The sequence below is a fragment of the Grampus griseus genome (assembly GCF_964374135.1).
Source record: "Grampus griseus genome assembly, chromosome: 7".
NCBI classification, from domain to species: domain Eukaryota; kingdom Metazoa; phylum Chordata; class Mammalia; order Artiodactyla; family Delphinidae; genus Grampus; species Grampus griseus.
Window position 1 is genome coordinate 6,493,792 of NC_139001.1, and position 25,850 is coordinate 6,519,641.

The 25,850-nt window shown below is 44.7% G+C and overlaps 2 protein-coding genes across 4 annotated transcripts in view; one reads left to right on the plus strand and one right to left on the minus strand.

Moving 5' to 3' along the window:
* Nucleotides 1–4,253: 4,253 nt before the first annotated feature.
* Nucleotides 4,254–25,850, minus strand: part of LOC309824751 (UDP-glucuronosyltransferase 1A3-like) — a gene marked incomplete at its 5' end in the record, with an annotated part of 63,215 nt that continues 41,618 nt past the window's right edge. For 2 of the 3 annotated variants that reach the window (XM_082657898.1, XM_082657899.1), the window contains 4 exons: nucleotides 4,254–5,227; nucleotides 7,484–7,703; nucleotides 7,992–8,079; nucleotides 8,754–8,885. In XM_082657898.1, coding sequence (XP_082514024.1) covers nucleotides 4,930–5,227; nucleotides 7,484–7,703; nucleotides 7,992–8,079; nucleotides 8,754–8,885 — 738 coding nt within the window. In that variant the 3' untranslated portion in view covers nucleotides 4,254–4,929. Of the gene's footprint in view, nucleotides 5,228–7,483; nucleotides 7,704–7,991; nucleotides 8,080–8,753; nucleotides 8,886–14,562; nucleotides 15,473–25,850 lie in introns of those variants that run through there. The other variant, XM_082657897.1, reaches the window with a different exon arrangement.
* On the plus strand, nucleotides 21,989–22,919 carry LOC309824767 (dnaJ homolog subfamily B member 3-like; the record flags this gene model as incomplete). Its single annotated transcript, XM_082657926.1, has 1 exon — nucleotides 21,989–22,919. The coding sequence occupies one exon, from the start codon at nucleotides 21,989–21,991 to the stop codon at nucleotides 22,730–22,732; it is 744 nt and encodes a 247-aa protein (XP_082514052.1). The 3' UTR covers nucleotides 22,733–22,919.

The following is a 25,850-nucleotide window of genomic DNA, read 5'->3' on the forward strand; positions in this document are numbered from 1 at the left end:
GATTACATTATGTCATATAAGACTACATCTTAGCAGACTGGAGAGAGATTCTCATGCTGGCCTTGAAAAGTAAACAGTGGTGATATAAACTGCCTATGGAGGGGGCCATGTCACAAGGAACTGAGGGCCTCAGTCTTACAACTACAAGGAACTGGATTCTGCCAACAGCCACATGAGCTTGGAAGAGGACCAAGCTCCAGAAAGGACGCAGCCCAGACAACATCTTGAGTGCAGCCTGTGAAACCCTAAATAAATGACCCCGCTAAGCTAAGCCTAGACTCCTGACCACGCAAACTGTGGCATAATAAACAGGTGTCATTTTAAGCCACTACCTTTAGGTAATTTGTCACACAGTGATCGATAGCTACACTTGGTTAGGAAGGGCCTTTCCTCCCTCTTTTCTGGACACTGAAAACTAACGATTAATGAGAAACGCCTCTCGGCAGGTCTCATCGCTCCTCTCAAGGGGCTCTCTCAACATCGGCAGCTTCTCAAGGGCTGACAAACACCAACACAGACATCAACACTGAGGGATAAAAGCTCCCAGATCCTTTTTCCTCCTGTCCCAAGTTCCTCAAACTCCATCCCAGGGCCCTTCACCATCCTGTGTTCCCTTCCTCCTGGGAATCCTTTAAGGAACAAGTCTGGGACCTAAACACTGACCTTTTCTCAGAGTTCTCTCCTGGATGGAACAAAAATACACCACAAGAAAAAGCTCCATTCTCTGCCTGATACACATCAATGGTAACGTGGACAATGGCAGGTTGGGTTGACAAAGGAGTGAGACCTTCGGGCTCCTCAGTCGTAACTCAGACAGGGAACAGGTCCCCTGACAGGGTGGGAGGGTTTCACTAGAATCATCACCATTGGGTCCCAGACCCTTGGAACTCTCAGATCCAACTGTCTCCCTGAGCTCTGAACCCAGGGCTTTGAGGAGTGCACAGGGCGCTGGGATTTAAAAAACCCACATTATTTTGTTAATCAACATTTCTGTCACCCATATGTGGGGTGAGGTATGGTGGCCTGTTTGGGGAAAGGAAATAGAGGGGGGGATTCACAGCCAAGTCCCCTGGGGATGTAGTGATAGGAGCCCAGGGTGGGGAGGTGTGATCTGGGCAGCTGGAGGAGATGGGGGTGACAGAGAGGTCCTGAGAAGAGGATTTCTCTTCCCCAAGGACTGGACAGCTTGCGGGATGGAGCAGTGTGGCCCTACTGACAACCACTACATTTAGGTAATTTGCCACACAGTGATCGATAGCTACACTTGGTTAGGAAGGGCCTTTTCTCCCTCTCTTCTGGACACTGAAAACTAATGATTTATGAGAGATCCCCCTCGGCAGGTCTCATCGCTCCTCTCAAGGGGCTCTCTCGACATCAGCAACTTCTTAAGGGCTGACAAACATCAACACAGATGTCAACACTGAGGGATAAAAGCTCCCAGATCCTTTTTCCTCCTGAAGATAAAGAATTTCAAAGAAAGACAGGGCAGTGACACTGTTTCCCTGAACCAAAAGTGGGGCTCAAAGGATTTTTCTGTCAGTTGTAGCTGTGAGAGACAGTCCCGATCAACAGTCTGAGCAACAAAATAATGAATTTCTAGGCATTACAGGACAACAGATCAAGACCCAGAGCCACCTAGGTCTAAGACTGCTTAATTAAAATTCCCACTTAATTTCCCATTGCCCACACTGCCAAGAGGGAGCTCCGCAGCCTCTGCTTGTCACCTCTCATACCCCAGAGCTCATGACCCTCAGTAGCCCATTTCTACTTCACTGAATCCCGGTGGTTAGAAAACGAGCTTCCTCTATGTACTGCCAAACACTCATCCTCGCAAAATTCACGCATTTTTCCTCAGTCTGCCCTTTGGAGACATGTAAACCATGATGGAACAGACACCAGAAGGCAGCTATAACATGCCCCTTCTTTCACAGTCCCCTTGGCCCTACCTCCCACTCCCTTCTGGGCCTTCTTTTCTGCTTCAAAGATTACTCCGTGAAATGGCTGCAATTCCATCCCACAGACTCTGACTGTGTGCCTGCACCATGCAGCTAAGCTTGGCTCTCCATGTTGTGGTGGATACAGAGGTGGGTAGGACACATCATTGCCCTCTGAGAGTCTGAAGACACAACACATGAAAGATTGTGGACTCAGAGCCAGAAGTGAATGTATCAGTTAGCCGTTGCTGTGTAACAAACTACCTCAAAATTGAATGACTGAAAACAACAGTTTATTATTGTTCACAAGGCTATGGGTCAGCCAGGTGGTTCCGTTGATCTGGGCTGTGTCCAGTCAAGCATAACTGGAGTCACTCATGCCTCTGTGGTAGCCAGTGGGTTAGATGAGGGTTGGCTAGTCTAAGATGGCCTCACACACATGCCTAGCAGTTGGCTTCCTATTGGCTGAAGTGACTAGGGTGATCAGGAACCATGTCTCCCATCATGCAACAGGGCTGGCCCAGGATGTTCTCAGAGCATCTGGGCAGGTTTCCAGGAGAACGGGCAGACACACCAAGGCGTCTCAGGGCCTAGACTTGAACTGTACCTTTCACCTCTGCCACCTTCTAACAGCCAAGGGAGGTCACAGGCCAGTCCGGCCTCAAGGGGTGGGGATATAGATTTCCCTCTTGATAGGAAGAGCTGCAATGTGACATTGTGAAGAACATGGCTATCAGAAGGGGTGGAGGAAGGGGTCCTTTTCTATTATTATTACATATATGGTGAGTGTAAGCCGTGGCCAAAAGTGAGGTGCCCCAAACACGTTATCTAGAGAGGATGCTAAGAGGATGCGATCCAGGAGAATGAAGTGGGTTCTGCTTGGTTTTCCAAATGAAAATAGTTTTTTTCTGAGTATGACAGTAATATAGGACTCACATACAATGCACTCATAAACTCAGCCACTCTTAGTGCTGTCACTCAACTGAGCTTCCCACATCTGCTTCTATGGGAACCAACCCGAAAAAAAGAAAACACGGTATTTGTAGAAACCTGTGAGCTTAAGTGCATGGAAGGGCCTGTAAGAAAGTGGAAAAAATGGAAATAGAGTATGTATACAGTGAACACATTTGGGGGGACCTTACCAGCTCACAAGGCTCCCGCTTCCCTGACCCACAGAGTCACAGTTACGGGGTCCTGGCGGCCGCGTTTTTCCATCTATAATCCCTCCCCCACCACTCCTGATTGGACAAGGAGTGGGCACGTGATCCAGCTGGGCCAATCAGGTTCTTTCTAACAGGAATTCGGAACTCTGCGCAAGAAAGAATGCCGTCAGTCCCCTGTGGGGTCTTGGGGATGACGGTTCCCGGGAATGAGGAGCAGGGAAGGCCGAGAGGAGAGGGAGCCCTAAAGCCGGCGCCCAGAGCATGCAGGGACGGGAGGGGGCCAGAGAGGCTCCACTCAGCTCAGCTCCTCTGGAGGCTTGGCCGTGAGCCTCTCACCCTTAGGAAGCACGTCTCCTTACAAAATGACCTCTTTTTTTGCTTAAGATATCCCAAGTTGGGTTCTCTTACTTGTAAACAAGAGGGTCTAAAAACTCGGAACATGGGGCTTCCCTGGTGGCGCAGTGGTTGAGAGTCCGCCTGCCAATGCAGGGGACGTGGGTTCGTGCCCCGGTTCGGGAAGATCCCACATGCCGCGGAGCGGCTGGGCCGGTGAGCCATGGCCGCTGGGCCTGCGCGTCTGGAGCCTGTGCTCCGCAACGGGAGAGGCCACAGCAGTGAGAGGCCCGTGTACCACAAAAAAAAAAAAAAAGGAACCGAAACAGACAACCATTAATTTGTTGTAAGGCACTTTCCCATGGAAATAGTCATGAATATGTACAAAGACTTAGCTACTAGGATATTCGGTGAAGTCTTTTTTCTCAAAGAAAATAAAAGTGAATACACCAGGAAGTAGTGGTTAAATAAATCCTGGTATATTCATGCAATAGAATATTCCTTGGCCACTTAAAACACATTAAATATTATACAAAGACCTGGAGAGAACATTCACAATAGGATGAAGTGAAGGAAGAATGTTAGAAAACACTAGATATATGTGGTATCTTTGCAATATTTTATAACTATATACATTTGCCAAAATGTTTACTAACTGTGGTTACTTGCAGGGAACATGGTTAACGGTGAATTTAATTTCCTTCTGTGTGTACACCTCTATAGTTTTCAAATTTTCTGTCAGAATCATGCATTACTTTTGTAGTTAGAACATGTAGTTTAACAATAAATAAATGCAACACCCATGAAGAGACCACCTAATAAATATAATTTATACGAATTTATTAATATGTTTTTAGTTATTACATCAGAGAAAATATACTTGCCAGTCTCTATAACTTAGGCTTTTGTCAAACTCAGATCCATTTGGCTCAAGCAATGACTATCTGCTCAGGCATATCACCCATCAATTTTATACATCATTCGTTCCCCCCAAAGTCAGAAATCTATACCATTCATTCATATCATATCAAGTACAAGGAATAAACGTTTCCTTACTTAAATGCACAAAGTGACATCTGGGAAGCATGAGCATAATTTAGAACCAGCCATTATTGGTAAAGGAATCTATCACAACCACCTACAGATGCCAGAAGATGAGGTTACAACTCATCCGGGGGTGAGGGGGGAGCGGTGGTGGGAAGCGGCGGCTCCCAAACAGGCCCCATTTCTGAGTAGGTAAAGTACTGCAGATGGAAGGAAGGACCTATCCAACCCTCTTTGCAAGTGATTTGAAAGATGACACGTGTAGTCCAGATTAAAGATACTGGAGGGAGCAGAAAAGGTATTTAAATATCTCTACCTGTATGTGTGACTAATGTTTAGATCATTTTTATTTTTTCAGACACACTCTGGGGTGTTATTTTCTGGCAAAGTATTTCTTGAATAAGCATAACATGAATTTAACCTGTGACTCTTCTTGCAAGTTTCCAACCCAGTTCTCAGTGTGCCTTGGGTTTATGAGATTTCTTCACTCGCTCTTTTTTCCCGAAGCATTTCCGGAAGGCAAAGGCACAGCCCTTAAAGGTGACGAAGATGACTGTCAGTACGACCGCCAGGAGGAAGCCGATCACATCCAAAGAGTAGTACTGGTACCAGGTGAGGTCATGCGCCGCAGGGCGCAGGTGTGGCGCCCCCTTGTGCCTCATCACAAACTCCACCCAGAATACAGCCAGGTCTAGAGGCTCCATGGGGCGGTCCTTGTGAAGGCTAGAGAGGCGCATGATGTTTTCCTTATAGCTGAACACACAAAGACAGTTATGTGAATGTCTGGAACACCAACAGTAGGGAACCATCCTCTCTCTATGCTTGCTTCCAGTTAGGAACGCTACCAGATTTTCCAAACTTGGCAGTTTCTATTGTAACCAGAAAAGAAAACACACACTAAATATTCTTTATGAAAGAAAGAAAGAAAGGAGGGAGGGAGGAAGGAAGGAAAGAAAAAAAGAAAGAAAGAAAGAGAAAGAAGGAAAGAAAGAAAGGAAGGGAGCAAGGAAGAAAGAAAACTATAATTTTAAATTATTTGAAACTTGCTTCCTACTTTTCTTCTTTTCTTTTTAGTGATATCTTTGTAGGCAGTTGATCATACGTTTTTGGTAACAAGATAAAGAAATAAAGGAAAAGGTCATCTCAGAAATTATTAATGATTTCTCATTCAGTGAGATTGTAAACGATCACTTCTAGCCAAAGTAAAAGCCATTTTTAAGTGCCATCTCCAAGACAGTGCTATGCTTTCAACTCAACTCTCAAAACATCAAACCTCCAAGTGCTAACTTTTGCATGAGGCAGTGTCTTTGCACCCCGTTAAAGAAAAATGGATTCCTGTTTATTTTGGACTGTGTTGATAGCTGAGTCAGAATATCCAAATCCAAAATGGGTTACGTACTTCAACCCTTAGTACGGATGCACTAAAAGAGGAAGGAGAAGGAGGACGACGAGAAGGACAAGAAGAAGGCAAAGGGAAAGAAAAGAGAGAAGAACTTGAAAAGTGAGGTGGTTATTCAGGAGCAGTTATGATCATTGATTTTCTTGACTATGTCCATCATTTTATTTGGATACATTATTATAATGTACTATTAATATTTGGCCATAAATTGTTAAACATCTTCCTTGTATATAAATCTTCTCTTATAAAATAGATTTTCTTGGACTTTCATTCATTCATTCAATATTTATTGAGCACCTGATAAGGCCTGGTTGTGTAATCTGATGCTGGAAATTTTTCCACTTTTTTTTATTTTATGTAGGTCCAGTCCCAGCTTAGAGTGTTAGGAACATGGAGATTCACAATCGGAGATGGCTCAGAAATGAAGAGATGAAGTTAGTTAGTAACTTAAGCTGACCGATCAGTGTTTTTTGGTTTTTTTTAATGATAATGTACCAGAGAATTTCTACCAAGTCATTTTTGGGTTACAAGTAGTTGTCCATACCACTGAATGAAAGGTCAAAATTACATCACTAATATGAGCCTCAAGAATGAGTTTCCAGCATCTGGAAAGAAATCGGGCTTTAATTGTGCTATGTGAGCAGCATCACCCGATGCCGACATGCTGGGCTGCAGGAGCCAGTCGGAATGATGGATAAGAACCACAGCAACTGCTCTGGGAAGGTTGTTACTGACACTGTGAGCACTTTACCCTGGGGTTATGCAGACAATTCTTTTTATTCACAGGCATCACACACATGCGAGCACCATTGTTTCTAGCACGTTTTCCTTGTCCAGGCTCGGCGTCCCCCTGTGTAGTGTGTCCTCCCATCTGAACACACTCCAGTCTTTTCACATCTGTCCTCCTTCAAAATGAAGCATGTATGGGTGAAGGCTCCTGACACTGTCATAGATCCATACACACATGCATGTGCACACGCACATACATGATTGATCATTGGATGAAGTCCACTGCTGGCAATCACTTCTTCTCATAAGGTTTTGATCAGCCTATCACTTGTAGCAATACAATAAAGTTCGTGCAGAGATAATTTGATCTGGTGGCTTTTTGCCTTTTGAATTGTTTCCATAGCCACATTTGAACAAACTTGACTTTGCTTTTATTATAAGCCTTTGTCATATCACATGACACACACAAACACACACACACACACACATTAATAAACCCCACGGACAAAATTTCTCACAGGTTTCAGCGCTCGGAAAAGCTTTACCTTTAAGCACCTGGTTTGCTTTTATCTTACGGACACTATGTTTCTTGTAATGGAATACTTCTCTCTTTGCAGGAACTTATAGATCAGACATCTATTATATTGACATTGTTTTTTTTTTAATTGGAGTTTTAAGTATACCAGGGGAAATAATATTTAAGATCACTTCTGTGATAAATTCCCTAGGAATTAAAGCATCTTTTTCTAAAAGGAATAATAATAACCCCAAATCTTCTTGCTTATAAATTAGATCTTGATGTATTTGTTTTCACATTTGAAGATTTACTGTGAAGCAATGGCCAAAATATAAGTAGTATTCCTTGGTAGCTTCTCTCTTACCTTTTGTCACTGATGACAGTTTTCAGGGCATTTTCTAAATCTTTTGAACTCATTTCCAGGATGTCCAAGGTTACTCCGGCCCCTCGGGTCTCTATGCGCTTTGCATTGTCCATCTGATCACCAAACAAGGGCATCATCACCATCGGAACACCATTACATATTCCTTCATAAACACCGTGGGAGCCGGAATGTGTGATAAAGGCCCGAGTCTTTGGGTGACCTGAGAAGCAAAACAGGGAGAGATGCCAGCAGTCAAGCCACTGAGTTTCACAACCTGACATCGTCTAGGTTCTGAAAGCACTCTCAGGACCCAGTGCCATCCACACGTGGCCCTTGCAGAAACGTGCAGAAGAAAATGTGAGTTGAGATGTCCTACTGGGTAAAAAGCAACATGAGATACATTGGCCATAATATTTTCCAGCTAAACAATTCTTTAGAATAGCCCTGCCTGAGCCACTTTCTTAATTTAACCTTGGTTTGACCTACACATCAAATCCTCCCCACGTACCAAGCAGATCATTTTGGGGCAGCCACTTGACAAGTTTTGTATTCTTCACAAGATTCGGCGGTGGAGTCCCAGTGTACCGCCACAGGACCTTGCAGAAGCAAAAAAAAAAAAAAAAAACAAAGTTTAGGAACATAATATGATTTTTAAAACAAAGCAAGACACCTGCTATAGTAGCTAGAAAGTGGAGTCTCTCTGAATGAATATAACCTTGGCAAGGGTGGGAGGTATAGTGACTAAGAAGGCTTCTGGGGATGGGTAACATTCTGTGTCTTGTTCCAGAGGCTTGATTCCACGGGTATGTTCACTTTGTGAACTTGTGAACATTCATCAAGCTGTACACTTACGATTTTTGCACTTCTCTGCACTTCAAGGGAAAGTTTACTTAACAAAATGAGTGGGCACAGAACTATTAAAGCAGAAATATAAGAAACAAATCCAGGGTTCTAAGCAAGAGCTTTTTGGAGAAATATTCTTATGCAATATGAAGAAACACTATCCTGCCTATTTTATTTTTAAAAATAAATTCTAATATACTTTTGAGTCACTTAGAGAGAAAGAGACCTCCTCGTGAAGTGGATCATGTTTTAACAGAGTAGTTGAGGGTGAAATTGCAAAAAAAGAACAGCTTTGGATTAATAATTGGGAAGTGGCAGGGAAACCCAAGCCTAAAGCCCAACTCATAGAATTAATTTAGGTACTGAAAGCCTGGGGTTAGAACTCTTGTGAAGACAGATTAAAAAAAATCACGTAGAATCTTCTTACTGTCTGAGGTATTTTGCCCAAAGCATCAGCAATTTCCGTAGCTTTCTGCTCCGGAATCTCTGAGACCATTGAGCCCAGAGAGAAGACCACAATTCCATGTTCTCCAGAAGCATTTACATAGGCTTCAAATTCCTAGGACCAGAAGAGAAATTTCCAGTTAAATTTTTTTCTCATATTCTTTGGCGACAGCATACATTCAGCTATGAATCAGGTATCTTCCTCTTAAGAATGTGATTAAAGGAGTGTGTGTGTGTGTGTGTGTGTGTGTGTGTGTGTGTGTGATAGAGACACAAAGCATCAGTGTGTGTTAGAGCATCCCTCCCTCCCTAACTGCCTTCCATCCCACAGGAGGAAGGCTTCCTGCTTACAGAGTTATCACTTGGTTTCTTCTTTGAGATACAGAATCCAGGTAATGTGCCAAGTTTCCAAAAGAAAAGTGATCGGAGGTAAGACCAGATCCACTTCCCCAGGGCTTCAGGCAGCTGGGAAAGTCTGGGACATAAGCAGGCCTTTAAGGGTGGGCAGGGCTGAAGCAGAGGGTTGAAGGCAACGGGGTGGAGGGAGGAGAGGGAAAGGGGCATCCTGGAGAGAGGAGAGAGCCTTTCAGCAGATTCTGGGGAAGGAAACATTGGAGGAGAGGAACACCGTCCAAAGAGGACTTCGGAAAGCTTTCTATGGACTAAAGCTCCCGTCTTGCCTGTCTAAGAAAATCTACAGTAAAGACCTGTATTACTTTTCAAGGTTTCTAGAATATTCTTTTATACTGAAAGAATGAATGGAGTCAGAGCAGAAAGCTACAGACAGCATTAAGGATTAGACTCACGATTAAGGAAAAAGCCTCAAGTAGCAAAAACATCCTTTCACAGCTCTCGCCTCCCTGCAGCCTATAGCAGTTTCCCATACGGCAGCCAAACACACTTGGATGATTAAAGATCATATTCATGTCAACTCAGTGGTGAAATTCAACCAGTCAACCGTGCATTTTTCCGCCTTTCCTGGAGAAGAGTTTCTAAGAGTTTAAGTGAACTTGCCTGCGTTAGCAAGAAGAGTATCCGGAAGTTTATTTGAATCTTTCTTTGCTGGTTCCTTAATGTACTGTGAAAAGTAAACTAGGTGAGAAAAATACAAAATAGGGGACAGGAACTCTTGCCAAGCGTGTCCCAGCGATCTGAGCCCCTTCTGTGGAGTTCAGAGAAAGTCAAGGGCATGTGAATAAACCCTGACTACCAAAGCCACTGGTGGGAAGGAGAAACAGGCAGAATCTTCACCCACCCGGCGTATGACCCTCACAGAGTGCTCACGTCCTGTCCCAGAAGCTGATTCCTTATATCACTACGTCCGTCATGGTCATCCAAGGACGGCTGCACAGGTAAGGCTGCTCCATTGTCTCAGGAGGCAGCCAACCAGGACCATCCGCAGGCATTACGGCCTTGGCTATTTAAGGACAAAGCTCAAATGAGGCAATGGGACTTTCTGAAGAAACTTCTGGGCCAGACGACACAGGGAATGAGGAATGAAGAACAGAGAGGGGGCCACATGCTCAGCCCTCTGCAGATTACACCAGCTTGTTGCCCTCTGCACGGGAGGCAGCATCATTCCCAAACGGGGGGGCTGAATTGATTCAAAGTCCTTCCCTTTGCCAACGGCGTCCTATTGCCATTAAGTCGACTTTTTTTATCAAAGAATAATTTTTTTTCTCTTTGGCCATGCCGTGCGGCCTGTGGGACCTTAGTCCCCCAACCAGGGATGGAACCCAGGCCCTGGGCAGTGAAAGCGCAGAGTCCTAACCACTGGACCGCCAGGGAATTCCCAAGGAGTAATTTTGTTAATCAAGTGAGTTTTGGTGTATTTGAACTGTACACCGTGATTGATTTTCCAGTTAACAATGAATCTTACAACCACTAGAACATGAGCAATCCGTGGTTCCCTTGAATAAAGCAGGAAGACAGGATTTTAGAAAATGTCTGTGTGTATGGGGTGAGAATCAGAGATGGCAGGGATCCCAACTAGTAAATACAGATCCTAGTTTACGACCTGGCAAAGGCCCTTCCCTAAAGTAATAAGGAATAGACTTAGAGACGGATGTCAAACAAAAGCTCTGAAAGGATGCGACAAAACGATTCAATGAGAAGAACAGCAGCTTTAACCATTAGCGTTAGAACCTGGAGATGAGCGGTGGGTGTGTTTCAGGAAGAGAGGAAGGAAGGCCCTAGATTCAGCCCTCAACAATAATCTTAGCCCAGCCTGATCTGTTCCCAAACTTCAGAGCCAATGCCAGAGTGCTCCAGGCTTCAGGAAATACATGCACACACACCTGCATGCACACACACGCAGGGGCACACACATACGCAGTGGGAATCTGCTTAAAGGAGATAGAGCAAGGCATAAGTAGGGCAATTTTCCCCCAACTGTTGGTTATTAATGATCTAATTAACTCCTTGAGAGTCTCCAGACGGTTTTATACGTCTCCAAAGAGTGCCAAGGGCATTAGTGAGACTGCGTGATGTGGTTGGCTTTGCCCAGAACTGCGGGGTTTCCTGGGACTTTCAGTGTTAAAACCAGAACAGTCCTGGACAAACGAGGATGCTGGCTTCCCTGGATGTGAGCTAGGAGACTTCAGACGGGGCTCAGCACACGATTTTCAGAGACGGCTGCCAAGCTTGATCCCAAGCACGCCAGTAAAGCCACTGACCAGCCCTACTGCCAGCCCATCCCACTGTCTAGTCTGCCCCCACCAGCCTCAGGCCCTGTTCTAGGGCCCTGGCTCCTGGCAGCTGTGTCTTGGTCTTTCCCATTGGGCCCATCTGAAAGGTCAGGGAGTGGGTATCATCCTCCCCGCCGACCATGCTGAATTTCCTAAATTTCCTAGGACCTCCTCTCCTTCATGAAACCCACTCTCACTTTAACCTTGTCTAGAAAGGGCCAATGTCCCCTCCTTCCATACCCTTCCACAGCCACTCAGCCACCGTAGGATGTGATTAACACAGAAGGAACGTGCAGGGCCATAAACACCCAAAGTTAGGTAATATCACTTGGCTGGAGTTTAAATGCCATGAAAGTCCGTTTACAGAACACAGAAGGGCAAGCTGCAGAGCTTGTGTTATCACGGCCAGTGTCGATTCTGGGCCAGTACAGGATTCAGTAATGGTAAGGTCTACCCCCTACTTGGCAAAAGTTCCCCTAAACCTTGCCCCGATTTCACAGTCTCTGGAATGGGCAAAGAGCAAAGCCATGTGATGACTGAAATAAACCTCGACCCCCCACCTCTTATCCCATTCCAAAAAAATAAGGCTCCCCAAAGCGAAAAGACTTGCCTACTCCAAGGAAGCTTTTAATATAAAAATCCTGACTTTTGCTGCAAGTTTAGTATTTTCAGTTCCAGGCTTTTATTAGATTTTTCCTTCCCAAATGCCTTTTGTTTTGCAAGAAAGCCTCGTGAAACCTTTAGTATGTTGGAAACATGTCGCTTTATCATTATACATTCAGAGCCACTTACAAACATTGCAGACTTCCCTGGTCGGCACTCTTTCTTTTCCTCGTCATCTTCAAGTATGTTCTCACCCATCTTCTGTTTGGCTATTTTCCTTACAATTAATGTGGATGTATGGATGTCATCTCTGTAACCCTACATGTCTGTAAAGGTGGTCTCTCACCCTGAGAGGGGAGTGACATCTTGGAATTCTTGAGTTTCATGCCTTTGCTCTCGACACTGTTCTATCATCTTTATTCTTTCAGACACCCCAAAGGTATGCCCAGCACCAGGCTGTGCTTTCTCTATGGACTCTCATTACCAAAGATTTTTATCTTTATTCTTGATAAGTTCTGGACCTTTACCAATAGCATTGGGAGTAGGTTGGTCCCCACTAGAGGGAGGGAAGCACAGAGTAACATTCTTTAATTAATAAAAAGGAAAAAAGATAACAGCAACGTGACAAACCAGCAAAAATCAAGAAAAGGGGAGATGACAAAGCAAAATAAAAATAAACTGGAAGAATTATAATCAAATCTATCAATTGTTAAGTACAAACAGGAAAAATTCAACTATTAAAGGAATCTGCCTGACTAGGTTAAGAATATCAGCTCCATGTTGTTTAAAGAGAAAGAAGAAGGTTGATGAAATGGAGTAGTAAAGAGGCACTAGAGAAGTGTAGACAAAAATAATGCAGGAATGGTGACATTAGTATCCAAAAAAGGGGAATTTCAAATTAAAAGCACTTAAAATAGGACAAGGAGAGCTACAATTTGGTACAACTTACAGAGACATTCTCACACCTAAGCTTATTTGCACCAAACAAGGCAGCAACCAATACATACTCAATACAATTCACCACTTAGACAAATTTACAGGGGAAAAAATATATCAATAAATGATATAAAAATATGATAGCAAGAAAGGCAGTTGATAAAGTTCTTCAGCCTCTCCCATTAAACATCCAAAATAAAGAAGGAAATCATTTAAATAAATAAAGACCGTTTGCCAAAAATCCATGGCAAACTTAACGCAAAGCAATGAAATGAAAATCTCACTTGGATATGCTGGCTAGCTTTCTTTCCTTTGACCTGAGATACGCCCGTTGGTTTGATGATATTTCACCCCGTCCTTTTCCTCTGTCTGAAAGAGAATCATTGATGGTTTTCTATACTCTTAGGTTTTCTCATCTTGCTTTCAGAAAATCAACACCACCTCCTTCTTTCTTCACCAGACCACGCCATCAGACACAAATGTGTCCAACGGGCCATTTCTCAGAATCTTATTGCCATAGGACCTTTGAGGGATTATCAGATCTCTCTCCACATTACAGGGGCGGAAGACAAGAGTATGGAGACCCTGTCTTGCAGCAGTGAGGTGGAGGTATCCACCTGACACTTGATTTCTCCTGGTTTTCTTCCCGCTGCCCAGAGTTTCTCCTGGCTGTGACAATTACATGATCATTTAAAATATGAACCACGTCAGGGGCACACTGGAAATAAGATTCATCGCTCTCCAAGGGTGATGATAGCCCCTTAGTAGGAGCCAGACTCAGCACCTGGAAAGTGCCTGGGCTACCAGCAGATTCTCAACCAATACTTGAAAAATAAATGAATGCACGCCCACTGAAATGTCATCTTCTTGAAGAATCCTTCCCAAACCCCCTTTTGAAGGAGCCTCTCCTGCTATTCTCTATCTCCTCTGTTGAGACTTGGAAGAGGATGTGAATGCTACTTTTCTGCATGGTGTAGGGGAAAAAAATTAACATATAAGCATTTAAGAGAGATGCATGACCTTTCTGCCCATTGTCAGAACCTGGCTATCTGGTGATTTGCTTAGTAGAGGAAATGGAACTGCAGGATTCAGCCTATCAGAATATCTAGAAATGGACCTTTAATCAGGAACATAAAGGCAATTTTCCCTGCTGGGATCTATAGATATCAAAAAATGATTTCAGCAATCTTGACTCCTGTGAGCCTGACCCAGTCACAGGCAAAGGGCACGAAACACAATTTTTTCTCTGCAAGGAACCCTGAACCCAGCATGCTGTGTTTATGGCATTTAAACGGTGTTGCATCTAATTGATTGTTATCTGCTGGAGCACACAGAACAAAGTGGCCAAAATACACTTTCCTGAAGTATCTGATAAAAGAAATAAGCCAGAAGATGATGCCAAAGACAGCTATAAATTACAACTCAGACCTAGGAGACTGGTGAGATATCAACGAGAGAGGACATTTGAGACTATCTCAGCATGCTCATTCAGCATCTGTGGCGAGCTCATCTACCCAAAGCACTTGCTAGACTACAGGCATCTAAAGTTCCCACTCAAATACACACCTGAGATAGTGGTTTTTTGCTAGCGCAGTTGATCCCACCAATAAAAACTGTATTGGGCATGATGGGCCTTGGGTAATTATTTACAAAGTCACTTCTGAGAAGCCAGATAGATGCATAGCTCATAAGGTCCTGGAGAGTCACGTCTTTCTGAAGGACTTCCGAGGCAAGTGGTGCGTACGGGGAATAAACCACATTGCACAGAAAGCTCTCTGACAAGGCAATGAGTATGTTCTTCACCCGCTGCAGGAAGGTCATGCGATCTGAGTTAAAGGACAGAGGCCTGGGCACATAGGACGGTGGGTTGGGGCACTGGGTACCCTGAAAGTCCAGGCTGCACGGCAGTCCATTCAAGAAGAACACAGCAGGCACAGCCAGGTACTGGGCCACGATGGGGCCGCAGGGAAGGAAAGGGTCTGTCAGTACAGCATCAAAGCTGCCTTCTGCCAGGGAGGACATCAACTCCTTGTTGTGCAGTAAATGGGAGCAGGCGGAAAAGAGTAGAGCCGAGTCATCTTTGATTTTCTTGTATATTTTGACCATGCGCTGCAGAAAAGGGTCGTTCTCAAAAACACTACGCCCAAGGTTTATAAAAGCCACTTCCAAGTCCTCCCTTCGGAATGGCACGGGATACCTCTTCAAGGTGTAAAATGCCCCTTCTTTAACGTACATGGAGGCGTCGGGTGCGAGGACCACTATGTCATGTCCCTTGTGCTGCAGCTGCTGGACGATCCCGACCAAACTCAGCCAGTGGCTGCCGTCTATGGGGACCACCAACAGCTTCCCACCCTGCGTCAGGGCAGGGCCAAGCGCACACAGCAGCAGGCCCAGGATGAGTGGACGTGGACCCCGGGACCCTGCTGTCATGGTGCCCCTGCCGTTGCTACCAAGACTGTCACCTGCCGGAGGTCTGCCCTCTCCCACTTACACAGCGCAAGAACCAAACTGTACACCAAGTTAATGTTTGATTATGTCACATGACAATCGCTGTCAGTCAGCTAGTGGTACCTGGAAGTTTACTTTTAGAGATAAAGAGGGTACAACTTGACTAGGTCTCTTCATAGGCAACAACAGTTTAACTGGCTGGAATTCCTTAACAATCACTTGAATCACATTTTTTTTTATCTTTGTTGGAGTATAATTGCTTTACAATGTTGTATTAGTTTCTGCTGTACAACAAAGTGAATCAGCTATATGTATACATATATCCCCATATCTCCTCCCTCTTGAGCCTCCCTCCCACCCTCCCTATCCCACCCCTCTAGGTGGTTGCAAAGCACCGAGCTGATCTCCCTGTGTATGCGGCTGCTTCCCACTAGCTATCTGTTTTACATTTGGTAGTGTATATATGTCCATGCCACTCTCTCACTTCGTCCCAGCTTCCCCTTCCCCCTCCCCGTGTCCTCAAGTCCATTCTCTACATCTGTGTCTTTATTCCTGTCCTGCCCCTAGGTTCATCATAACCATTTTTTTGGATTCCATATATATGTGTTAGCATACAGTACTTGTTTTTCTCTTTCTGACTTACTTCACTCTGTATGACAGACTCCAAGTCCATGCACCTCACTACAAATAACTCGATATCATTTCTTTTTATGGCTGAGTAATATTCCGTTGTATATTTGTGCCACATCTTCTTTACCCATTCATCTGTCGATGGACATTTAGGTTGCTTCCATGTCCTGGCTATTGTAAATAGTGCTACAATGAACATTGTGGTACATGTCTCTTTTTGAATTATGGTTTTCTCAGGGTATATGCCCAGTAGTGGGATTGCTGGGTCATATGGTAGCTCTATTTTTAGTTTTTTAAGTTACTTCCATGCTGTTCTCCATAGTGGCTGTATCAATTTACATTCCCATCAGCAGTGCAGGAGAGTTCCCTTTTCTCCACACCCTCTCCAGCATTTATTTTTTGTAGATTTTGTGATGATGGCCACTCTCACCAGTGTGAGGTGATACCTCATTGTGGTTTTGATTTGCATTTCTCTAATGATTAGCGATGTTGAGCATCCTTTCATGTGTTTGTTGGCAGTCTGCATATCTTCTTTGGAGAAATGTCTGTTTAGGTCTTCTGCCCATTTTGGGGTTGCGTGTTAGTTTCAGGTGTACAGCAAAGCAATTCAGTTATATATATATATATATATATATATATATATATATATATATATATATTCTTTTTCAGATTCTTTTCCATTATAGGTTATTACAAAATACTGCATATAGTTCCCTGTGCTATACAGTAGGTCCTTGTTGTTCATCTATTTTATATATAGTAGTGTGTATGTGTTAATCCAGCACTCCTAATTTATCCCTCCCCCACTTTCCCTTTGGTAACCATAAATTTGTTGTCTACGTCTGTGAGTCTGTTTCTATTTTGTAAATAAGTTTATTTGTATTATTTTGTAGACTCCACATATAAGTGATATCATATGATATTTGTCTTCCTCTGTCTGACTTACCTCACTCTGTATGATGATCTCTAGTTGCATCCATGTTGCTGCAAATGGCATTCTTTCATTCTTTTTTATGCCTGAGTAATAGTCCATTGTGAGGTAGATAGATAGATAGACATACCCAGCCACCGCATCATTTTTTCATTCATTCATTCAGCCAGCATCTATTGATTCTGGCACAGTACTGGGCTTGGAGTCTCCAGCAGAAACCACCACAGATGCGTCTCCCACCTCCCCAGAATTCATGCTCCATCTAGAGAGACAGACCGACAATCTAAACAGATAAACAGACACATCAGAGGTTGTGACCTAGCAGGCTAAGAAGGAAATGAATGCTGCTGGAGTAGAGAATGATGGGAAAGGAAGCCCAACTCAAGTCTGTGTGCACAGAAGGCCTTTCTCAGGGCAGATCTATATCCATTCAGGGAGGCAGTGAGAGAGCACTCAGTAAATAAGAAACCAAAAAAGGGCTTCCCTGGTGGCGCAGTGGTTGAGAGTCCGCCTGCCGATGCCGGGGACACGGGTTCGTGCCCCGGTCCGGGAGGATCCCACATGCCACGGAGCGGCTGGGCCCGTGAGCCATGGCCGCTGAGCCTGCGCATCCGGAGCCTGTACTCCGCAACGGGAGAGGCCACAGCAATGAGAGGCCCATGTACCGCAAAAAAAAAAAAAAAAAAAAGAAAGAAACCAAAAGAGATCAGGCAGCAAAATGTCAACTGTGCTCATCACACAGGCCCAACGTCTAGGGGAAAGAAGACACTTTGGGAAATTCTGATGATCAGTTGAAGGCGAAGGGGCAAGAGATGAACAAAAATACTAAGAGGGATACGTATCTATTGAGCATATGCTATGTGCCAGGTATGACGCTTAGTACTTTACAACACATCTTAGGTAATCCCCAAGAACTGTGCTGTAAAAGCTGATACTCTTAGTCCCATTTTACAGACAAAGACACTGAGGCTCAGAGAGATGGACTGATTTGCCAAAGTCCTGTATTTACTAAGTGGCAGATCTGAGACCCAGGCCCTGGGTGTAGAAGCCTGCAAGCACTGCCTCTTTTTTTTTTTTTACATCTTTATTGGAGTATAATTGCTTTACAATGGTGTGTTAGTTTCTGCTTTATAACAAAGTAAATCAGTTATACATATACATATGTTTCCATATCTCTTGCGTCTCCCTCCCTCCCACCCTCCCTATCCCACCCCTCCAGGCGGTCACAAAGCACCGAGCTGATCTCCCTGTGCTATGCAGCTGCTTCCCACTAGCTATCTACCTTACGTTTGGTAGAAGCACTGCCTCTTAACCACAACTCCCCACGGCCTCAAGCAGGGCCCAGACAACAGTATTAAGACTGAGATGGAAATGCACAACAAACCAGAAGACAGAAGTAGAGCTATAATCCCCACAGTCATTACCCAATCAAAATAAATGGAGAGAAGGCAGATGGCAGGACTTTGGGATTAAGTAGAATGCACTCCCACAGCAACACCCAGCACTAGCTGGTGCCCCAAAGATCGGGCGAAGGGTCAGGGAGCCAAGTATGGCAGTTGCCGAACAGAAGTGCCCCTCCCCAGGAGAGGGCAAATCGCAGCGCAGACAGAACTGGGCACCTCGCTTTTTCCTTTTGGGATCCATTGTTGTTTGACACAACCCCAGGATGAAAGCACAGAGTCCAAAGTTTTCACTATGGACATCACTGGCCCATACTTGGGGATCTGTTAGGAGCTTCGCGGAGAAACTGCTAACTTAAATTGATGTCCTGGGGGGCATGTTCACAGGGCCCCCCTCATTCTGGTACTTAGAGTAGTTCCTTAGAGTCCCTTTTTCCTGTACCACCATCCTTCCTCCACAGACCTCCAGTCTTGTGGGTGCTTACATATGGGTGCACATGTGTGCACGTGCTCACACTCATGTACTCTGAAGCTCCCTGCCCTCCCTGCCCTGCCCAGACACAGTAATTCTCCAGGACCAAGATTCTGGGTGAAGAGAAAAGAGGTAGCAATGCTTTTGCTCATTGGTGTGCGCTTATCTGCCATTCTGAAATTCATAGTCCAGTTTAAACAGTAAGGGCAGTAATTCTTCCGAAGTCTCAATGTTGTGAGAGTTCATCTGTAGATTACACAGAGCAAAGGGGCTGTAAGTACACACAGTCACCCTGGTAATGATTTTGTGGCTTTCCTGCACAACGCAGAAACTCAGAAATTTTTTTTTTTTTGGTACGCGGGGCTCTCACTGTTGTGGCCTCTCCCGTTGCGGAGCACAGGCTCCGGATGCGCAGGCTCAGAGGCCATGGCACATGGGCCCAGCCGCTCCGCGGCATGTGAGATCCTCCCGGACCGGGGCACGAACCCGTGTCCCCTGCATCGGCAGGCAGACTCCCAACCACTGCGCCACCAGGGAAGCCCAGAAACTCAGAAATTTTTGAGGCCTCTGTGCGCTTGGATGGTTTGGGATCGTGACTCTGCCCATGACCAGGAAATGTTCTTTACCATAGGAAAAGAACAGCAGGAATAGCAGACAATCCACACACTGTCAAGAATTACGACCAAGAACCACAACTAAGCAATTCGATAAAGCTCCTGCCCTGACACCCGTGAAGATCTGACACCCAAAATCCATTGTTAATTCCCCCACTCATCAAATATTTATGGGAAGTCTTGGCCCTCCCAGCACCGTGCTAGGAGCTGGGGCCAGAAACCCAAGTTAGAAATGGTCTGTGCCTGTCAAGAGGGCTCTGGTGGACAAACAACCAGAGGCAATTACAGGGCAGAGTAAGATGTGCTCTGGTTGGGGAGCATATGGGTGGCCAAGGAAACTGAGCAGGCCAGTGATGTGGTCTTGCTTTAGGGGCTACTGAAGAGTGGAGCGTCTGCAAGAGCATTCCTGGAACCCATTGGAAGGTGATTTATTTTAAAGCTGAAGCCAATAATTAAGAAACCCACCACTCCACAGACTCCTAGTTCTTTTGATGGAATCAGATTGGAGCTGCTTGTTACTAAACTAAAAGGGTTACATAAACAAGTCCTTTGTCCTCTGGACAATCTGTGGGACCCTGCAGGGGGAAACAAAGCCATCTTCCTTAAATCTCTGTAGCATTTTGCTTTATTCTGCCTTGCATCCCTTAGCAGTCTGCCTATCTGTCTCTGCTACTAGACTCTCTCTGTGTCTCTGCCTCTATCTATGTATCTATCTATTCACATATATATACATATATATGTCCACAGGTTCAGCTTTGGAACCACTCTCTCACACAGGTGGCCGTCCATGGTTCTGCAGACAGTAAGACTCAGTAAATGTCTCTGTATGGATGTGACACCCCTTCTCCCTTTGCTCTAGGCCCCATGTCGAAGCAAGAAAGTGCTGAATCCAAATCATTCTGCCACTCTTTCTCAGACCCACCTGCCATGGTCCTGCTTCAGGGCCTCAACCCCCAAGCCCCCTAATCCCTACCTGTCCCTTTTGGTTCCCTGCATCAGCTGTCCACACACCACCACCACCCCTGAAACCTTGCTCAACAGATCCCTAGGGCCCGGAATAGAATTCAGACTCCTCAGCCTTGCCCTCAGAACTCCCTGGGATGGACTCCAGCTCACTCCTCCTCTCTAACCTTTCTGCTTGACCCCTCCCTCTGCCCCTTTCCCTCCTGCCCTTCTGGATCACTTAACCCTCGCAAAACACACCTTGTATTTTTCCATATTGCTTTGTTTACACCGGACTCTACTCCCAATCTGCTTCCTACTACTGTTTATTGCGTGCTTAGCAAATGCCAAGTTCAGGGCTTCAGTCTCTCCAGGTGATATGGAGTCAGCAGTTTGTCATGGTGAAACGGTGCACCCTTTTGGATCTACTACCCTTCATGATGAAATGTTGAGAGTTCATTGGTTAATTATTTCCTCTTAGAACTAAGTGACCTTTACTGGTGTTGCCTCACCATTTATGAAAGCAAAGAATATAGAGTCAGGGAGAGAATAAGGAGGAGGTGGAAAGAAGTCAGATGTCAAAAAGAAAATCATGGTTATGATATAGCAGTTTTAGCAGAAGTAATCATTGAACCCCAAGTTTACCCACAGCACTATAAACATGGCCAAACAAGCTTTAATCATTTTGATATACTAGACGAGGTGTTCACAAACTATGTACAAACCATGGGCCTGAGCCCCCTTGGGATCCCCAAGACTTCGTAAGAGAATTTCGCAAAGTTAAAACTATTTCCATGATAAAGATATCTGACTTTCGTGTACAGTAGAATTTCCCAGCGGCTACATGACACGTGATATAGCAATACATTGAATGTAGAAGCAGATATAAAAATCTAGCTCTCTGTTAAGCCAGAGAGATGAAAAACATGTAAAATGAAACCACTCTTCATTAAATTTCTTTGGCTTGAAAAAGTTATTTTTCCATAAAAATATGATTTATGTTAGCATGTAATGGGTGTATCGTTATTAAATTGACTAATTAACTTTGACTGTTTCAATTTTTAATGGAGTAAGTACTGATAGATATAACCCACATAAACTCAAAAGGGTCTTGAAGCCAAAAAGTTGGAGAAATGCTGTCCTAGACAAATGATAACGGCTGTCCTTCAGCCCAGGGTCGCACTAAACTCACTCCTGTTGCTCTACCCCTACCTCAGGCCGAGGGGAACCCTGACGTAAACGCTATTTTAAGTAAAGCATTTCCTAAGGCATTCAGAGCCACTGCCCCCATTTGGAGACCACAGGTCAGCTGAGGGCCGGGTGGGCGGAGCGAATGAGTGGGCGGGGTCTCCGCGCCTGCGTGAAACACGTCACAGAGCGCCTCGTGGGCAGAGCATTCTGGGATGCGGCCTCGGCCAGTGAGACGCGGGCGTCGTCACAAGGGGCGCCCCCTCCGCGCAGCCTGGCCTGGTGGGCACTCTGGCCCGTGCCTCGGGGCTGACGGCCGCGCCGCTCGCCCTGTCCCTGGCCTGCAGGCCGTGCCCGGCCGTCCAGCATGGTGGACTACTACGAGGTGCTGGGCGTGCCCCGCCAGGCCTCCATCGAGGCCATCAGGAAGGCGTACCGCAAGCTGGCGCTTAAGTGGCACCCGGACAAAAACCCTGAGAACAAGGAGGAGGCGGAGAGGCGATTCAAACGAGTGGCCCAGGCCTACGAGGTGTTGTCAGACGCCAAGAAGAGGGACATCTACGACCGATACGGCGAGGCGGGAGTGCAGGGCGGCGGTGGCGGCCGGGGCGGCAGGCCCTTCGGGGACCCCTTCGAGGACCCCTTCGAGGGCGTCTTCACCTTCCGCGACCCGGCCGACGTCTTCAGGGAGTTCTTCGGCGGCCAGGACCCGTTTTCATCTCACTTATTCGGAGACCTGCTTGAGAACATTTTGGGCGGTCGGAGGAGCTCCCGGGGAAGCAGAAGCAGAAGCAGAGAGTCCGCACCGATTTTCTCCACCTTCAGTGAATGTCCAGCATCTGGAGGCGGTGTTTCTTCCTTTGATAGAGGATTTACCTCCTTTGGTTCCCTGGGCAATGGGGGCCTTTCTTCCTTCTCCATGTCTTGTAGTGGTGGGACGGGCAACTTCAAATCCATGTCGACTTCCACCGAAATCATTAATGGCAAGAAGATCACCACCAAGAGAATCATTGAGAATGGCCAAGAAAGGATAGAGGTGGAAGAAGACGGAGAGTTAAAGTCCATGATGATAAACGGCAAAGAGCAGTTACCACACCTTGACACCAAGTGATTCCGGCCCACGTTTAATTCAGAGCACATTCTGAGGAAGAGCAGGACGTTCTTTTTTTTTTTTTTTTTTTTTTTTTGAAGATTGCAAGCGAGCTCTACTTTCAAAACAACTGTACTCAAGAATTTAGGAACAGTTGAAGGCGATGCCTGTTTGGTGTTGTTGGGACCACAGAATGGGACCTCTGTTTTTCTTTAAAACTGTGGTACATATCTGTATGCACTCTGCTATTTATTAAACATCCCAAGGCTGACAGTGCTTATTTCATGGTACTAAGACAAAATGTTCACCACCGCACTTTGAACCTTGCCTTTCCATTTTGTTTGAAGTGTGCGCCAAGTAGCTCGCTCTGAAGTTAACATTGTGAAGATAAATACATTTACTTCATTTTTTTAGCACAAAGTAGTAAGAGATAGGAATATATGAATAATACTCCTGGCTTACAGATGGTTTTTAGTTCTACCTAATGCTGGTGACATAGTAAGAGTTGACTATTTAAAAATAGCAGTAAACCTAGGCTTTTTAAAAACAGGTAAACCTGGCATAGGCGATGTATTAGTGTCCTATGGCTGCTGTAACAAATTACCACAAACTTGGTGGCCGAAACAGTGTCTGTTTATTTTCTTAGAGATCTGGAGGTCGGAAGTCTGAAACTGGTTTCATTGGATTGAAGTCAGTGTTAGCAGGGACCGTGTTCCCTCCAAAGGCTTGGGCAAAATACGTAAATTCCTCATGGTAACCATTAGTTAATAGGATCCTTAGGACACTATTAAGATAACTTGACTTAAACAGTAATTTAAAAAAAAAACAAAACGGTGGTGATGACTCAAAAACTTTATTCAATTGCTAGCTGTACCCAAACTGGTTCTACAACTGTGAGTGCTGGAAATGTAAAAAAGCATTTCCATAAGGCTACACAAAACTATCCCATTGCCATGTGTATGGTGTATCTCATTTCAAGTTAGATTGACAAAAGCCAGAAAGATTGGAAAGATTGGAATAGTGGAAAGTTTGGAATATTGATTGAGTGATGAAACACACACATCTGAGAGGATAGCTTTCTGTTGGCACAATTTATGCCCCCAAAGGGGGCACGGTTGCCTTAGGACAGTCCACTGCAAAATGTTCCATCCTCCTTGGTCATCTCCCAAGGAAAGGTTTGCGTAAGGCATGAAAGCAAAAAGACAACTGAACTGGACAGACTGAAACTGCAGCATGTTCTTAGTTCTTTACCGAAAAGTCATGTGACCTGAGCACATTGTTAACAAACTTAGAATATATGAGATTGAGTTTGGATACCCTTTGGTCCTTTAAAGTCCAATCCCCATGGAATGGCATGCAAAAAATACACAGCAGGGACACAGGATTCAGCCACCACTCTCCTACAGGGATACACGGAGTCTGTTAAAACCATATCAAATAAACAAGTCAATGAAGTACCTCGGCAGTGCTGCTTATATACTCTCTACAAGCAGGATCAGAATAAAACAGACTACTTGGGCTTTTCAAAAATGAGTTCATTTGCTTGCCAGGCAAGGGAACACACTGTTGAAGACATTTCATGGTTGTTGAGGGAGCTGGAAGGGATGGGGAGCAGGGAGAGAAGGGGGATGTTAGGAGTTTTGAAGTGATAGGAAGGGAGGTCACAGTTATGCACATTAGTTATGCTAATGAAGGGTAGAAAATTACTGTTCTGGGTCCCCATTGTTCAGTGGTCAGGTAAGTCTTCAGTTGAATCCAGTAAGAGTCTGGCATACCAAGATGACACAGAGGTCTTAGATCTTCAACCGCTCTGGGTAGTTAGAATAGTTGAGGGCAAAGACAGCGTTCAGTTTTGATATATCCTGGATTAGTACTGCTAAGTGGAAAGTTTCCCTTTTACAGAAATAGAAAACATTTAAGGAGTTTTCAGGGAATTCCCTGGTGGTCTAGTGGTTAGGCACTTTAACTGCCATGACCCTGGTTCAATCCCTGGTCAGGGAATTAAGATCCCTGCAAGCTGTGAGGCGTGGCCAAAAAAATTTTCAAAACTGAAAATCCTTTTTAAATGTCTTGACTCAAAATCACACTGCTGTAGGCCTGTATATAAGTATTCCTCTTTTAGGAAAGGTTTGAATGGGTTTCAGAGTGGAAGAAAAGCATTTCCTCTGGTGCAAAAGTGACCATCTCAAGTCCCCTGCGTTGGATTCCCTCCATGGAATCACTAGCACCACCCCACAGAACACACCAGGAGGGAAAATTGTGTTCCTGTGAGCTCCAAGAGACCTGGGGACCTGTAGTCATCTTAGCAGAATCCAGATAGACACTTCCCCGCTGGAGCGCCACACTTAACTAGTTCTAGTTTAGCTTATCTCACACAACAGAAAGCATTTGAAAGAAAGAATACTCTCTTCAAATAACCGTTAAGGATCAGTCTTCTTTCCCCTGTGATTCCATTCTTCTGTCTCCAAACAGGGAGGGAGTTCCTCTTCATCTTGGGCAATCATTCACCCAAATGCTTACTTGTCCAGGAATTTCTAATTCCACTTTCTCAGTAAACAGATTCATTTCCTCTTGTCCTACTCTCCTTTGAACCCTTTCTGTATAATTTCAACGACCACCAATGAGCATACACAGCAATCTAATGTGACTACACTCTGGGAAAGAGTTAACAACCTCATTGATGAAATAGTCTATTCTCCATCTTTAACCCATGCAGCTGAATTTTGGACTTATTAGTAACTTGCAGAACTCTTTCCTCCTATTAATATGCAACTTGTAGAATACCCAATCAGAAATAAGCTTTGTTAAGGTGGAGCTCTCTAAGGAAAGCTGCTTATTTGATTTTTCGTTTTTGTTTTTGTTTTCCACTTAGTGAATGAGAATACTTAATGTAAAATCAGAGAGAATGCTTCATTTGAGGTATCTATATTTGGCAAAATAAAGAGGAACTCTTTACCTTGGAACTTCATGAAAACAAAACCATTTGTTGAAAATGAGTATATTCATATTATGGGAGGGGCAGTAACTAACTTGAAGGAAGCAAAAGAGTGAATTTTTTAATGCATATTGAAAGCAGTAAAGATCATAATTGATAATGCAAAAAGTAAAATCAGTGTAGAAGTATGCTCTTCCAGAGATC